Source organism: Corvus brachyrhynchos, unplaced genomic scaffold, assembly GCF_000691975.1.
Source record: "Corvus brachyrhynchos isolate BGI_N302 unplaced genomic scaffold, ASM69197v1 scaffold351, whole genome shotgun sequence".
Lineage (NCBI taxonomy): Eukaryota > Metazoa > Chordata > Aves > Passeriformes > Corvidae > Corvus > Corvus brachyrhynchos.
Genome location: NW_008236203.1, coordinates 179,254 through 194,746, shown reverse-complemented (window position 1 = coordinate 194,746; position 15,493 = coordinate 179,254). Strand labels below are relative to the sequence as shown.

Genomic DNA, 15,493 nt, shown 5'->3' with positions numbered 1-15,493 from the left:
GCCGCGAGGGGGACGCCGTGGGGGGGTCTCGCGTCTGTTTTGGACACTGGCTCCGGCTCAGCTCCGTGAAGATCCCGGCCAGTGCGGAGGAGGAGGGAGGGCAGCTCCTCTCTGCTCCCCAGCCCCTGCTGGGCGGCGAGACTGAGCCGGAGCCAGGTGACAGCGCCGTGCAGCGAGGCTACTCGGAGCAGGCAGAACTGGGTGTCTCCAGCCCCTGCCAGCTGCTCCCCTTGCCCCTCAGCGTCCTGCGGGCGCCTGCCTTCTCTGGCTACGAGCCACGTGCCCCATCTGGCAGTGAGAAGTGGGGGCACCCTGGAGCTCCCGGGCTATGACGCCTGCCTGTCCCAACCTGCTGGTGCCGGGCTGGGGATGGGACTGGGGCAGGCAGAGGCATATTCCGGGCACGACCGCCAAGGATGGGCGCGATCCAGAGCTTTCCTCTGGGGTTTGGTGCTCTTGAGACAAAGCATAAGGAGCATGGACCAAAGCTGAACACCCAAAACTCTTATCTATTTATCTGTCTGTATGTGTGCATGTATGGTACAGTACCTATACTAATGCAAATGTATGTAACACTCATATATACATATATATTTATAAAACTCTTTAATGAAAGGATGTTGGGGTTTTTTACTTCTGTGGAAATGCTGATCGTGTGCTGGAGCTGGTTTTAAATATCACTAATTTATTATAGAAAACTGGCTTCTCTGTTCATTTTTTCTGTGTTAGAGACACAGCACGGCCCTTCCCTGTGCAGCAGTCAGGAAAGGCACTGGGTAAACTTGGGGTTTTCCTGGCAGAAAATTGCACCCACAATCTCTGTCTCGCCATCCTGTGGGAAAAGACTGGTTTTTAGCACCATGGGGATAACATTTATTATTCCTGCTACCAGCACTGGAGTGATTTACAACTGAGAAGCTCTGCCCTGCAGTTGTCCCTTGGGATGTGTTTTGAGGCTGTGCCTGAAGCCACAGAGGCAAGGGGAAACATCCTTGTGCTGTGCCACAGGCTGGGATCAGTGGAGTCAAAATGTGGTGACAAATCCAGGCTCCTGGACTCACAAGAATTACTCTGGATCTGGGAAGAGGTGAGAAATGGGTGTCTAGCATCCAGGCAGCTGGTGGAGGGGATGGAGGTACAGTGCTGCCAGTCTTGGGGAGCCTTTGGGGCTGTGCAGAGCCATGTTCCAACCCTGTGAGTCACCCCTGACACCCCAGCCATGTTCCATCCCTGCCTTGTACTGCAGGCTGACCCCACAAAGGTCCATGAGGGAGCAGAGATCCACCTGCAGCCGGGGGAGGACCCCACACCAGATGCCCGAATGAGGCCATGACTCCATGGGAAGCTCATGGCTGGAGCGAGCTCCTGGCAGGCAGGACCTGTGGCCCCATGGAGAGAGGAGCCCAAGCTGAAACAGGTTTGCTAACAGGACTTGGGACCTTGTAGGGAGAGCGATGGAGCAGCTTTGGGGTGTGCCTGGCATCCAGCCCAGGTCAATCCCACACAGACAATGTGAGGATGTGTGGTGTATTGAAGAAATTGAGCTGAATTAACACAAAAAAATAATTGAAAAGACAGTCCCAAGAGCTGCTTGAGGAACACGTGTATTGCTCATACGCTTTTTGCTGCCTACGAAGTTGGTGTCCAGTCCCTCACAGTCTCTGATCTGCCTCAAGGTCATGGTCAAGCCCTACATGCCTGGAGCCCTGTTTGATCAATTACCTCATCCCCATAGCCCCCAGCGCCTCCAATCCCACGCCACTCTGGAAGGTCACTGCGTGGTCTGAGGCACCAGCAAGGCCCCTCTCAGCAGGAGCATCAGTCAGAGCTGCTCCACTGTTTGTGCCACAGACTCTGGGCGGGAGCCACATCCCAGGCAGGAGCTTGTCCAGGCCCAGCAGATTGTCTATCATGCTGCTCCAGCCCAGTCCTGGGTGGTTTGCCAGGACATGGGACCAGTGCAATTGCTCCCGGTCTGGGTCCCACAACTGCTGTGTTGTGGGTGCTGGGCTTGTGCCAGGGCACAGCCTGTGCTCTGATCACAGCTGGCCAGGTCTCTGCAGGTCAGAAGAGGACCAGCTCTTTCCTGAGTCTGTGGCAGGACACGGGTGATTCAGGCAGTCACTCACTGGCAGCAGGGGCTTGCCCTGGCCCAGGGGTGGCTGAACAGCTGGAATGTTCCCACTCATATGAAAGAGTTGTTCATGGGGAGTGGAAAAAGACAGAAGGCTTGTGACATTTCAAGATGGTATTTAGCAGCTGAAGTTTCCGAGTGGATGCGAGAGAGGGTTTCTGCTTTGCCTCGGAGGTGCGAGCAGCATGCAGGTTTCTGCAGAACCACAGAGAGAAAGTGCAACATTCACTGCGGGGTGAGGTCCCAGCATGTCCCAAGAGAGACTTGTCACCACTGTGTGCAGCACAGGGCCTGGGTGGAGTGTCTGTATTTGATCCCACTTTGGTCTTCACCTGGCCAGGTGTTATATGCTGAACAGGACTGGACTGCGCTGGAGGACGGACCTGCGCAGGACACTGGCCCAGTCCCTCCATCACCACTGCAGCCTCAGTCACACACATACAGCCAGGTCCTCCCTCAGCATTCCACGCTTCCTCCACAGCCTGGAAAGGGCTGAGCCAGTGACTGGGCCTTAGGCATCCAGCCCACTCTACAGCACCATCATCTCAGAGGTCAGATGCCATCTCTGGTGCTGGCCTCAGGCCCATGGCACAGCGCTGTGCCCACAGGTACTGGTGCAGGGGCTGGTGAAAGCTCTGACTCACCACGATCAATTGGCTGTTCCTGCCTTCTTTCCGTGGTGTTTTCAGATTCTGCTGGTGCCAGATCAAAGCAACAAGAGAGATGCAACTGCAAACAGCTCTTTATTAGAAACAGCAGGTTTAGGACTGTGCAAGAGCATATTTCTTATTACTAATTCTCAGAGATCAGAGCAGCCAGCCTATGAAAGTGGTGCACAGTGGAAAATTGCTCTTTGGGGGCCAATGGGGCTTTCACAGTCACTGAGTGAGAACCATTGTGCCTGACAACCATGAGAGATGTGGTGGCTCCTGAAATGATGGGGAAAAATTAAGCTCTAATATTTTGCAGGCTGCCAGTACCCAGGAGCATTCCCATTTGCCTTTAAAAGCCATGGGAGGCAGAGTTGCAAAGAGCAGGGTCTGCTCTGCTCCTGTGCCCACCCTGCCACCTCTCTGGGACAGCCCAGAGCCACCCCAAATCCTCACAGCCACCTCAAGCGTTGTCCAGCACATCTGTGTATGTGGCAAAGACCTGGGACCTCACTGAGGCCCTGTCACTCAGCCTCCCTGTGCAAGTTGCCTTTGTGATGGCTCTGTAGCTCCAGGTGGGTCCCTGAAGCAGCACAGGGCAGCAGCATTGGAGCTGTCCTGCTGGACCCCATCCTTCAGCCCAAAAAGGCTTCGTGGTTTGACAGGTCTGAGTTGCAACGTCCAAGCCACTGGCTCCTGCTGCACCTTTCTCTCAGTGGTCTTAGCTGCTTGGTTTGGTCAGGAAGCCCACTAGGATGTGGGTGGGGACTGTGAGAGCCCCAAAAGCCAGAGCCTGAGTGTGGTGTGATTGGAGGATGTGCATGAAGAGGGCTGCAGGGCTGACAGGCTGCAGAGAGGTGAACTTGCTAGCTCAGACCAGTGTGGTTTCTCTCCAAGCAGGAGCTTTCCTGCAATTCCTACATGAAGTCCTACTTCATGTGCTGGTCTGGCAGTGCCCTCACCTGGGGATGTGTGGCAAGTGTCTGCACTCAGGATGCGCCATGGGCACCCTGAGGGAGTCATACACCACCTAGCTCGGTCACCAGGTCCCCTTACTCCGCAGGACAACCTCCCCTGTGTTGGATGGAGCTACCTCACCGCTCACCACTGCTATTCCCGGGGTCTGTGACACGTGGCCAGCTCTTGTGCTTCCCATCCTTCAGGTGCATGTCAGGGGATTTCTGGTCCTGGAGCCTATGGGAACAGCAGCTCAGGTCAATACTGTCCCACTTCCTGGCACTGCTCCAGTAGCTCTCTGCCCCTAGGATCATTCATGCTCCTGCTGACAGACAGGACCAGCAAGCTGCCCTGAGTTGTGTGCATGTTGGCTCACAATGCACTCGGAGTTTGAGGGGGTTCTGTGCTTCCTCCTCATGGCACCACAGCAAATATGATGAGCCTGTCTCCAGGATTTTTCATTCTATGACATGAAACCTGGCAGAATTCTGTTTTTTTCCATCCTCTATTTTCCAGATGATGGAAAACAGGCTAGATACAGATTTTTGTTAGGAGAAAAGTCCCAGCTGAGTGGCGTGCCCACTTGAAATGGATGATAGCCTCATCTCAGCTGTTTCCCAATTTGTATCCATGCCTGACAGATGGAGACTGGCAAAGAGAGGTAATCAGTGATCTCTGGATAATGCACCTTCAACCACTCCATGAGAAATGAGAGCCTCTGTTTTGTAATCAGTAGGGTCACAGTCAGCCTCATGATTAAAAAATAGATGCTTGGGCTGCTCAGCATCCTGTCCCATCTTCCTCAAGAAAGTCCCAGTGTGATGTCCCACCCCACAAGATGAGAGGACACAAGAGATTGAGAAACATGGATCTCATGCCAAGACTTCAGAGGGACTTTCCATGTGGCACCTATGAAGTAAGCACTGTTCAACCCGTCTGAGCCCCAGCCTCAGTGCAGGTACGAAAAGGCACAGAACAAGTTGTTCTGTCTCCTCTCCTCCATGAATAACACCTCAGGATTTTAAGCTCCCGAGAGCTTAAAATCTTATTGTGCCTGTCAGTCACTTCCCTGCTGCCCTCAGGAAATGTGGTGCTCAGTGGGGTTGGACATGATCTGCAGTCACAGCAAGAAGGGCCTGGCTGAGGTCACCAGAGGGACCAATTCCAGCTGTATTTCTCTAAATTAAAGCCTTCCAGAGGAAGAGAAGTAATTAGAAGCAATTCCAATTGGCTGATAGCACAGTAATTTGAAACTGAAGTCAGGGAAAAAGAACAGGATCTCAAATGTGAACTGGAAAAACCTCGACACAGGAGAGCTGGGCCAGGTCCCAGCTGACACAGCAAGTGGCTGGGGGCTCTCTCTCTCTGCAACTTTGGGAAGAGTGTGCACCGCTTCAGTGCTGTTCTCTCAGAAAAGCCATCTTTCATGACCCTGTCTCGTGGATGGTGCTTTGGGACACCGGTGGACAGGTCTCCATCGCTGTCTGCCTTTTTTCCAGAGAGAGGATGGGTATTTACCTCTCAGCCAAAACTCCCACAGATGCCAGCTCTGAATTCCGCCACTCTCCTGTTTCTGTGAAGCCCAGCCTGATCTCTCCAGTCTGCAGGGACTTGCTGGCCTGGATGCTCCCAGGAATGTCCCCTGGATGACCTGAGCCGAAGAATCTAGGATTACATCAGCCACCTGGAGCTCACAGACGCCTCCTCCAGAAGGGGGAATTGCAGGCCAGCTCCTGGGATGAAGGGGAGAGGCTTCTCCAAACGCCAGCAAGGTCAAATACTGCTCCAGCAGGGAAGCTCTTGGCAGCAGAGGTTAAGCCTTGTCACTGGCTGAGTCCTGTCTCCAGGGACTGCAGCATGCACTGAGAATCAACTTGGGATGCCTAGAGGCCCAAAGGTTTTGCCACTGCCTTCGTGCTGCCATGAGATGTGAAAGGAACAGAAGACATATGGTAGCCCTCAGGGAGGAAGATCATGCAAAATGAAGCATGGATCCACCTGTCTTGTCCAAACTTTGGCTTCATGTTCTCTTCTGATCAACCTCCAAACCCTGCCAGAGCCAGGGTTAACCTGCCCAGCCTTCAACAGCACTTCCCCCGACACAACACAGCCACAGTGAACAGCAGAGCTTCTGAAAAGCCAGACCTTGTGCTGGTCAGCAAGGAGAATTGCCAAGTCCTGCCTCCAGGGAGGAAAAGCCTTAGGCACTAGGACACACTGGGCTGACTATGAGCCAGTGATCCAGGCCAGCAGAGACTGGGGCTACAGCTTCACTTCTGCTAAATCTCAGAGGAGTTTCCACTGCAGGAAAGCCCTCTCCGCTCCACGGCACCCTCTCTATGCCAGCAGCTTTGGCGCCTGGCTTACAGCACACCAGAAAGGCATATCAAAATATAGTTTATTGCTGCTCTTAGCTTAAAAAAACCAACAAACCAAAACCCATTAATAACAATCCCAGTCCCCAAACCCAGTGCTATCTGATGCAGGCTTGCAAGGACACACCTTTAGTGCAAAGAGGAAAGTGGCAGTGAGGGCCAAGGGGGCTCTGCTCGCTTCAGTTCCCACAGAACCCACCGCACCCACTGTACAGTATCGATTTGCCCTGGGGCTGGTTAGGGAAGGCTGGCCGAATTCTCAAGCTCTGGTGGGAGTCCTGGGGCAGCTGGAGGTGTCAGAGGGGGAACATGGGATGTCATGGCTGTGCAGAGCAGCTTTGATGCCTCATGTCAGCAACACAGGATGTGAAGGCCTGCTGAGCCAAGAGGCACCAGACCTGCCCACACCTTTCCACAGACACAGAGCTTTGCCAAACAGCTGCTGTCTGTTCTCCTGGGCTTTCCAGTCTGGAAACTAAACATGTGCCCTACCCTGTGGCTGCTCCCAGCCTCAGGTGCCAGAAGTGTTGGTGGGGACTAGAGGAGTATGGAGCTAGAGCATGGGTGCACCCTCTGCTCTAGAGAGGCACAGAGGCTTCTGAGCTGGGAGGAGCCATGCGGGACCTTGCAGCCAGCAGCACATGGCCCTGGGCACTGGCGATCGTGGGAGGGATGCCCTGATCCTCAACCCTTCATCCTCAGGCCCTTTGCCTGACCCTTTGTTTCCTCCCATAGCTGGTCCTGGCACTGTTGCACAGGCATCACCCCCAGCACCCACCTGCCCCCATGTCTTATGGGGAGTCAGACCCATGTCACAGCCCTCAACAGTGAACACAGTTTTTCACTGCAATGAGCTGCTAGGGCAGAGCCTTTCCATATCTTCCGAGGGAGCTGATGCCTTGGAAGAGAGGGCTGCCCACCTGCCAGCCCCAGGTGCTGGGCAGGTTGGCAACAGGTAATGTAAACAGCTCCAGCCCAGGGGAAGCACAGGGATCCCAGGACAAGCACAGGATGGCTGGGCCCACACAGGGCTGACAGATGGGGCTGGGGAGGCTGGGCTGGCCTAGCCTTTTGGGGATCTCATCTCTTCCACGAAAGTGCCACTGCAGGAGGCTAGTACTCAGCTTTTCCCATGACACTTAGTCACAGGCTGTGAGACACATCTTTGGGGAGTAGAGATGCAGCTACATCCAGATGGGAGCAGTGCATACATGTGGTCAGCACCGATGGTACCCAGGGGTTGCAGCCAGTGGCACAGAAGGAGGAGGCAGTGGCAGGGGCTGTGAAGCAAGGTGCTGTTTCTGAAAGGCAGGAGCTAGCGGTGCTGTAAACCCTCTCCAGTCTCTCCAGTGGCTGGTTTTGGTTGTGTCAGGACTGCAGAGTTGGAGGGCTCAGCCAGGGCAATGCTGCCAGCCCACCCCACCCTACAGTTAGGTCATCTTCCTGGCAACGCTGGCATACGTGTGCTCGATCTCCTCATCTGCAGGACAGGTGTGATTAAACTCATCACAGGCATAGGCGTTGTTGAGGTAGCGCCAGATACCCGTCATGTCCTCTGGGATCTCGAAGTCACGGTACTTTTTGGCTGCAATCTAGAGGAGAGTGAAGGAGGAGGAGGCTGAAACTTACAGGACCTGGGGGAGACTCACTCTCTGGCTTTGGCAGGGGGTTCCCTGTCCACCCCCCTTGGAGCAGGTGCCCCCCTACCTTGGCCCTGGGGGCCAGTGCCATTACCTTGATGATATGAAGTTTGGGCAGGAGGTTGCAATCAGCCAGAGTCAGATGGTCTCCATCCAGGAATTTCCTCCTGGAGATGGTGATGTCCTCCACACTGTCCTGGTCAATCTCCTCTGGGAGAGGAGTGTTCAGGTAGATATCCAGGCGCTGAAACTCCCGCAGCAGGGCCTTCTCAAAATCTGGGAGGGCAGGAAACCAAGAGTAGTGAGTGGGTGCCCTGGGCTCCCAGGCAAGCTTTAGGCCGTGCTGGGCTGGCTGAGCCTCCCACAGGCTTTGCAGAGAGGGAAAAAGCCCTCAGGGCCACACGATCGGGCCACAACATTAACCCTGGCCAGTCTCTGTTCCCAGGGGACCACAGCAGCATCACCCCATGCTCTGCTGTTATCCCTGTGGAGGGAGCAGAGAACTGCCTTTATCCTCCCCCTCTGCCCCTCTGCTTCCCAAGGTGACTTTGGTGAGGCAGGCAGCAGGAACCTTAACCTGATGGCAGGATTTGCCTGCAGACAAAAGCATTTCTCCTGCTGCAGCGTGGTTTACTAGAGTCCAGAAACCCACAATCCTTACTGATATTTGCTTCTTTGCGTGGGTTCTTGATGTATGCCGAGAACTTGGCAAAGATGTCACTGCCCACATCGAAGGACTCCTTGTACTTGGGGCTCAGGTGTGGATACCTTGAAAAAGACACTTATGTCAGTGCAGGCAGAGATGGCTTAGGGATGCAGCAGCATCAGTTCCTGGGCCGTAGAGCCCAGGGCTGGTACTGGAGGATGCAGGGGATGTTCAGATGGCTGTGGGAGAATCATGATGATGTGAATTACTGCAGCTACCACCCTGTGAGCTGTGTCTTCTATCCTGGGTGTTTGCCAGGAGACAATCTCCTGGAAGAAACTCCACAGTTTGGGGACACTGGTGGCAGTGGAGCCCCAGAGCAGAGCTCTGCCTGCAGGCAGTTCTGGCCCAGCCCAGAGGATGCACATTGGCACGGAGGGGTCTCAGGAAGCCAGAAGCTCCCATGACTTCCTCAGGAACTGTCTTCTCTTTGCTGACACGTCCCAGGGTGTGCTGCAAGGGCAGACACATTCAAGGAGGCGGGTGACAAATGCATTTGAGCTTCCTCTTCTGCAGCAGTGGGGAGGCTGCAGCCACACAGGGCACAGGGGAGGCTGGCTTGGGGGGCTCTCCAGTGAGCTCAGGGAAGACCACCCCCTAGCAGCCCTACGGGCCACCTACATTGCTGCAGTCAAGCAAGGGCATTTGCTTTCACTCAGCTGAGTGCACTGAATATAAACAAGCAAAGTCTCACACTCCCCCTCTACCTCAACACCCGCTGCCACAGCCAGTGACAAACCCACCAGTGCCGGGGGCCCTGCAGGGACCTCCCCCCGTTTCCCCTCTGCCTCTAGAGTGGGGCTGCAATAGCTGGTGCATTTCCTCCCATTGTTTTCCATTCCTGTCATCCTCATGCCCTCCCTGGTGGACCCAGCCCCTCAGCATCGAAGACCCTGCCCTGCAGAGCAGGCTCAGGGGCTGGGGGGGGCATCTGCCGGCTTGGGCTGCCCTGGGACACCTCCTGGCACCCTGCCCCAGTTTCCCAATCTGCCAAGCCCTGGGCAACACTGTGAAAGGCCCTGAAATGGGGAAGGAGTGAGTTTGCAATTACATGGGTGGACACAGCGTCTGCTCCAGGAACTCCTCAATCTTGATGAAGTCTGTTTTCAGCTCCTTGTTGAACAGCAAGAAGGGTGGGTTGGTGCCTGGGGCTAAATCTTTCAACTCTTCAGGTTTCCTGGAGCAGAGAAAACAAGCTAGCTCAGAGCCTGTAGCACATCTGCCTCCACCAGCCCCGAGGAAAGTGGTCACGGCAGGGGTGGGGGGGTAGGAGGGGGCACAGGACCAGGAGCATTCCCAGCTCTGCTGGCTTTGGGGAGCTGACAAGTGCTCCCCAGCCTCTGGATCTGCCCTGTGGTGCCTTCAAGTCATCCTCACATCCAGCTGGACAGGAAGTCCCTGGGCCAGGCACATTGGCAGGTGGCCCAAGTCCGTGCTGGCCAATACTTGCGTCCCACATAAGGTAGGCAGCTTGTGGGCAGCAACCAGGAGCATTCCCAGCTCTGCTGGCTTTGGGGAGCTGACAAGTGCTCCCCAGCCTCTGGATCTGCCCTGTGGTGCCTTCAAGTCATCCTCACATCCAGCTGGACAGGAAGTCCCTGGGCCAGGCACATTGGCAGGTGGCCCAAGTCCGTGCTGGCCAATACTTGCATCCCACATAAGGTAGGCAGCTTGTGGGCAGCGATTATCCCCGTGCAGTGACACACTGGCTACACAGCGGACAGGGGGAAGAAGTGCTGATAGGGGAGCTGAGCAGGGCATGTCTCAACCCACTGCTGGCCCAGGGCTTCAGTGCCACCTCACCTGGTCATGTCCACCGTGGTGACATTGAACTTGACCCCTTTGAGCCAGAGCACCATGAAGAGGCGCTGGCAGAAGGGGCAGTTTCCGATGTTTTCTCCATCCAGACCAGCCTGCCAGGAAAGCAGAAAAATGAAGATTGAACCCTTTCACAGACAGGATGCCCGGAGCTGGAGAGCCACTGGGCACAGCACGCTGCAGGGAGTGCCTCCCGGCTCTGGGGAGAATGGGGGGGCGGGGGGGGGTCTTAGCTGTAGGCCCCGCCCTGAGCCATGGCCCTGAGGGCCACTGGAAAGAACATAAGAGCATAGTCAGGATGCCAGGGGTCGGATCCTTCCCAGAAATGTGAGATAAAGCCAGAAGGAAGTGGAGAAAGAGGCAGGGGGAGAAAGTGGAGGGTGAGAGGAAGGGAGGGTCCACTTGGCCAGGAGGCCAGGCTGGAGAGGATGGGAGAAGGGAAATGAGCTCATGTTTGCCAGGAAACTAGCAGTTTGTTTTCATGTGCTGTTCATGTCTGCCTCCGGTCTCATGTGTGTTTAAAGAACCCAGGCATGATGTCCCCAAGCCAAGAACCACCCAGCAGCCTTCCCCAGGCTGGGTGCAGGAGGGTTGTATTGAAGAGAATTTGTGCTGGCATCCCACACAGCATTGGGAGGAAACAGAGATGACTGTCAGCTACTAAAGGAGTCCCCTTCAGCCCCTCTGCATGAGCACAGCTACAGGCAGAGTGAAACACATTTTCTTGCTATGTAGCAGCTGGAAATATCCTTTGCCAAAACGACTGAAACATCTTATGAGGAATTTGGCAAGAGGAACGTGGCAGGTCCCCCCCTCCGTTCACAAAAACTGGCCGAGATACTGCTGGGAGAGGGAAGTTGTGCTGTGGTAAGAGGTAAAATGGCTCACAGGAAACTCAACTTCTTTAAGAGAATTAACAGGTTCCTAAGCTGCATGTGAACCGTGGTGCTCTGGCTCATGTGGCCACCCTGCCCGGGCAGGGAGGAGCAGCACAGCTCACACCAGCCCTGTCAGAGAGGGATGCTGCTCTGATGGAGCGGTGTGTGGTGGGACATGAGCCTTGGTGGCACAGCTCTGCACTGACAGTGAGTTGAAGTCCAGCGGCTAAGCAAGAGGATGATGAGATTTAAAAGGATCTGGCAGAGTCAAGTAGCAACAAAAACCTCCAGGGTGGGCAGCTGGATGTGGCTCCAGAGCTCACACCTCTTTGGGGACACAAAGACAGGACGGCTGAGGAGGCAGAGACCTGTGCCTGGTTCTCCTGGGCTGGAGGTAGGTGCTATGAGTCACCACAGACTCCCAAAAACCTGTGGAGTCTGGAGTGCTCAGCTTCTCCAGGAAGAGAACACTGACATCAAACTCACCTTAAGGGGGACAGTAAAAGGATCAAACAATCCCCCAACACTCCCGATAGTGAGCTGGAGCAGGGGATCTTCTTTTCTGTCATGCCAAGACCTTTTAGTCCTTCCAGAGGAAAGAAAATTACTTTTAACAAGTATTTTCTCTCCTCAGCTGTCATGAAATTATGTCATGAAATCTGAAGAAAGAAATGGGAACCAACATGTTGATTCCCTGGGATGTGCCCAACAGTGAACCTGAATCTACACATGAGGCTGGTCAGTGTCTATTAATAGCAAATACTCCCAGAGGGGCTGTAGCTCAGGAGCATCCTCTGTCATTAATAGCAAATAGGGCTTCTTTGGAAAAGGGTGAAATTGGGTTTCAGACTTCCTTTGAAGGAGCTGGAGGGGAGAGTTAGAGAACAGCCTCGAGGGCTGCCCATAGGCAAGAGCACAAGGCATCTCTGCTCCCCCTCCCCAGCATCCCTGTCACCTATGACCCCAAACTAATGCCATTCTTTGGAGCATCTCCAGAATCAACAGCTCAGCAGGTGCTTTTGTGGCTGCCTAGCATGAGGACCAATGCTTTCCTCCCTGCTCTCCCTGCTAGCTGCACTCTCTTCAATTTCCCTGGCCTGGCACAAGGCTGGGAATGACAGGGCTTGATTTGTCCTGCTGTCCCCCCCCAGGAGCTGTTGTGCTGAGCCATGGCAACACATAGCTCTGGTGGAGCTGCATCAGGACAGTGGTGGGGTGGCGGGCCGGCGAGGGGAGGGGTGCCTCTCGCTCGGGCTGCTCTGGGCATAGACTCTGATTGCCTGCTTCAGGTTTTTCCATGCTTGTCTGGTAACTCCAGTCCCTGAGCTGTTCATGCTCGTCCTCCCCCTCATCTTTTAAAAATAGAGAGGTGGGGAATTTTGGGCTGGAGTGAAAAGAAAATCAGGATGGCCGCTGCAGGGAGAAAGAATCAGGCCGATACCAGGATGCTCAGGGCCAAAACCTTTATCCAGAGGAAGTGGAGGGGAGCTCCACCAGTGCCCAGGCACTGCTGGGGGAGCATCAGGCTCCAGAAGGGCCTTGCTGGCAACCACTGGCCATGGGGGGAGCCTCAGGGAGCCAAAAGCCCTCAGAGGAGACTTGCAGCCACGTGCCCTCCCTCCCCGGAAAACGCAGAGCAGCACGGAGTGGGGGAGTCATTGCTCTTCACTTCCTTCCCCAAAGTGCCTCTGCAGCAGGAACTGGGGTGGGGGCACAGACTGACATTCCTCAATCTTTTGCCCTCAGATGACAGATAATCCCAGCATGGACTAGCACAGAATCTCTAGGAGGGTTGCAATCTTTTAGCCCCAACTTTCTGAGGTGTCACTAGGCTGCACAGTGCACTGAAACCTCAAAGCTACTTGGCAGTTCCTGCGGTTTCCCTGTGGTGAAACAACCTTAAATGCAGTGGGAGGAGGGAACGGTTTTGGGGCACTGCTAAATACTCAGCCCCCATGGGACCTGCCATGCTCCTACAGCCAGCCTGAGAGCCAGGAAGCAGCTAAATGCCTGGTGGAGCTGCAGAGCAGAGCTCCTCCCAGCCAGAAAGATGATGCTCTTGCCAGGGACATGGCAGGGTGAGAAACTGCCAGCCCCTTGGGAACCACCCACCCCAACCTCAGGGTAAAGCGGGAGATGCTCTGCACCCTGTCCATCCTCACCATGGTAAATCCAGCATTTGCCAGAGTGAAAGTCAGGCAGCGTGCCATGCCATGCCATGCTGTGCCAAGTAGGCGCTTGTGGGAGCACCAGCTTCCCCCATGATTTACAGCTGTCAGTGGTCACAGCAACAGTCGTGTCTGGAGCATTCCCAGCCCAGGGAGGTGCTGATGGCACAGGAAGGTGCCTGTCAGCCACTAGAGCCACTGTGTCTTTGGTAAAGCTGAGTCCTGAGTGCTGGGAAAGGGAGGCACAGCATCAACTTTTCTGTGAACAGACAAGCCAGGAGGGTTTTTTCACGCTAAATTACAGCACAGGGGAAGTCCTGATGATGCTGCTGGTTTTCTGTTTCACTTCCCTATGAAAATCCCCTAGAATACGCTGCTGCCATTGCAGTCATCTCATGTATTGTTTTTTTTCCCAGCCATCCCAGGGAGAAGTGTTAAGCAGAGAATTCAAGACTCAGATTACTTTTACCAGGAATACGCTTGTCTGGATTCAGCTCAGCCAAGCTCAATGTCCAGCAAGAAGTGCTGGGGCTAGAATTTTGGCAAGGGGATGAGGGAAATCTCTCCTGAGAAGGTTCAGATAATCTATTCTAGCATGTATGTCCAACTACTACCCAAGGAAGGCAGCATTCAGTGCCTAGAACTGCTGGGTGCCTGTGCCAGGGAAGCCAGGGCTTCTGACCCAGTCCTTTTGGGCACTGGACTGTTGCAGGAGGAGAGGAATGAAGCCCATGGACCTGAGTGGCTACAGAGAAGCCATCCTTAAAACCTCGATGAGGTGGCACAGAGAGGCATCACCCCCTAGCCATTGTCACTTGACAGCACGTCCTGGGGCCCCCCTGGCATTGCTGTGGGCAGACACAGTTACCAGCCACCAGCTTTGTCTCCTCTCTTTTTGCACCGCCCATGGCCACTGCAGATATTTTGAACTTGAGTGTTAAAATATTCCAAGGAAAGTGTTCAGAAAATTGCTTAACAGAGAAAAAACCAGAAACCACTTCCAGCGAACACCGCTCTGTGAGGCTGCCCCACCTCGCCCACGCGTGGACTCCCGCGCCAGTTCCCCAAGCCATCCATGCTCGTTTCATAACCCTGTTCTCAGCAGAAGCTGAGTGGTGCTCCCAGCCCTCCTGCTTGCTGTTCCCAGGCTGGGACGTGTCTTATCCGGATTTTGAGAGGCATGTGTGTTCCCACTCCTTCATCGTGCTGCTGCCAGCAGTGCTACTTCTCCGGGGTGCACAACCATCAGGAGCCCAGGGCATCTGCTGGGCATGACACCCCACAGTCCCCACACCACCGTGTGGTCCCCCCACTTGGGCAACCGCTTAGCCAGCCTTTGTGATGAGTGACACTGACTTTGGTACCCATCTCCAGCCTCACAAAATATGAAGACACCCATGAATTTCCACCACCTGCACCCAGCTGGATCTTGGTGAGGGTGAGCCAAAGAGTCACTGCCCCCCTCCCCCCTCCCCCCCCAAACCCACCTTCACAAACAGCTCAATCTCAGGCTCCTTGGTGGCAGTGTGCTGCTGACTGTCCATCCCGGCAGTGTGGGGAGGAACCACTGGCTGCACACTCTTGTGGTGAGTTGATCTGACCCCTGCAGAGCTCTGATGGGGGAAGGCTTTCAGAGGGCTGGTGGCTTGGGCCTCTCGGCTGCTCTTACTCCGCAGAGGGCTGGAGCTCACACTTTCCTTCCTTTTAAAGAAGGGAGGAGCAATGGGGTGTGCACCAGGACCCGCCAGCAAGGGGAGGAAGCTGCAGGGCCTCTCAGACATGACTCAGCATGGGTCTATCTGGTCACATGCAGAGTCTCCTTCCAGTCTATCACACCCACCCAGGTGCTCCTCCAGTGCCTCTGAGCAGTGGGCTGGCATCCCCAACACCTCTGGTGTCCACAGCACTGCTGCTATCTCTTCTCAGCTGGGAGCAGGGGCTTTATAGAGGAAGTGTCTTGCCTGTTGCTCCTCCCGCTGCTCCAGTCTTGGCCCTTTGCCACTCTCCCAACCCTCATGCCAATGTCCAGTGCCCTAGGGCTTCTTTATCAATTTGGGGTGAACCCGGCTGACTTTCCCGCTGCCTCCTGTGTCTGCATTATGACAGGCAGCTGCCTGGAGGGAGGGTACAGCTCCTCTCCCAGCCCACCACCCTCGGGGGATCCCTG

At 54.9% G+C, this 15,493-nt stretch overlaps 2 protein-coding genes across 2 annotated transcripts in view; one reads left to right on the top strand and one right to left on the bottom strand.

Moving 5' to 3' along the window:
* The window catches only part of LOC108448342 (interferon lambda receptor 1-like), a 9,334-nt gene extending 8,001 nt beyond the window's left edge, over positions 1 to 1,333 (top strand). Inside the window, exons 9-10 of the mRNA XM_017740994.1 lie at positions 242 to 294; positions 1,247 to 1,333. Coding sequence (XP_017596483.1) covers positions 242 to 294; positions 1,247 to 1,333 — 140 coding nt within the window. The remainder of the gene's footprint in view (positions 1 to 241; positions 295 to 1,246) is intronic.
* Positions 1,334 to 2,858: 1,525 nt separating this feature from the next.
* On the bottom strand, positions 2,859 to 15,193 carry LOC103621945 (chloride intracellular channel protein 2). The gene is made up of 6 exons (XM_008640826.2): positions 14,814 to 15,193; positions 10,266 to 10,375; positions 9,514 to 9,639; positions 8,418 to 8,524; positions 7,851 to 8,032; positions 2,859 to 7,708 (listed from the first exon to the last, which is right to left on the bottom strand). Exons 1-6 carry the CDS (start codon positions 15,105 to 15,107, stop codon positions 7,547 to 7,549), a joined length of 981 nt encoding a protein of 326 aa, XP_008639048.2. The 5' UTR covers positions 15,108 to 15,193; the 3' UTR covers positions 2,859 to 7,546.
* Between the last annotated feature and the right edge of the window lie 300 nt (positions 15,194 to 15,493).

What these genes read in the sequence shown, in the direction of transcription:
- LOC103621945 (XM_008640826.2), bottom strand. Translation starts at nt 15,107, where the DNA reads ATGTCTGAGAGGCCCTGCAGCTTCCTCCCCTTGCTGGCGGGTCCTGGT. An exon ending in AGATTGAGCTGTTTGTGAAG is followed by an intron (nt 10,376 to 14,813) that starts GTGGGTTTGGGG and finishes CTTTCCTGGCAG; the next exon opens with GCTGGTCTGGATGGAGAAAA. An exon ending in CAGACGCTGTGTCCACCCAT is followed by an intron (nt 8,525 to 9,513) that starts GTAATTGCAAAC and finishes GTCTTTTTCAAG; the next exon opens with GTATCCACACCTGAGCCCCA.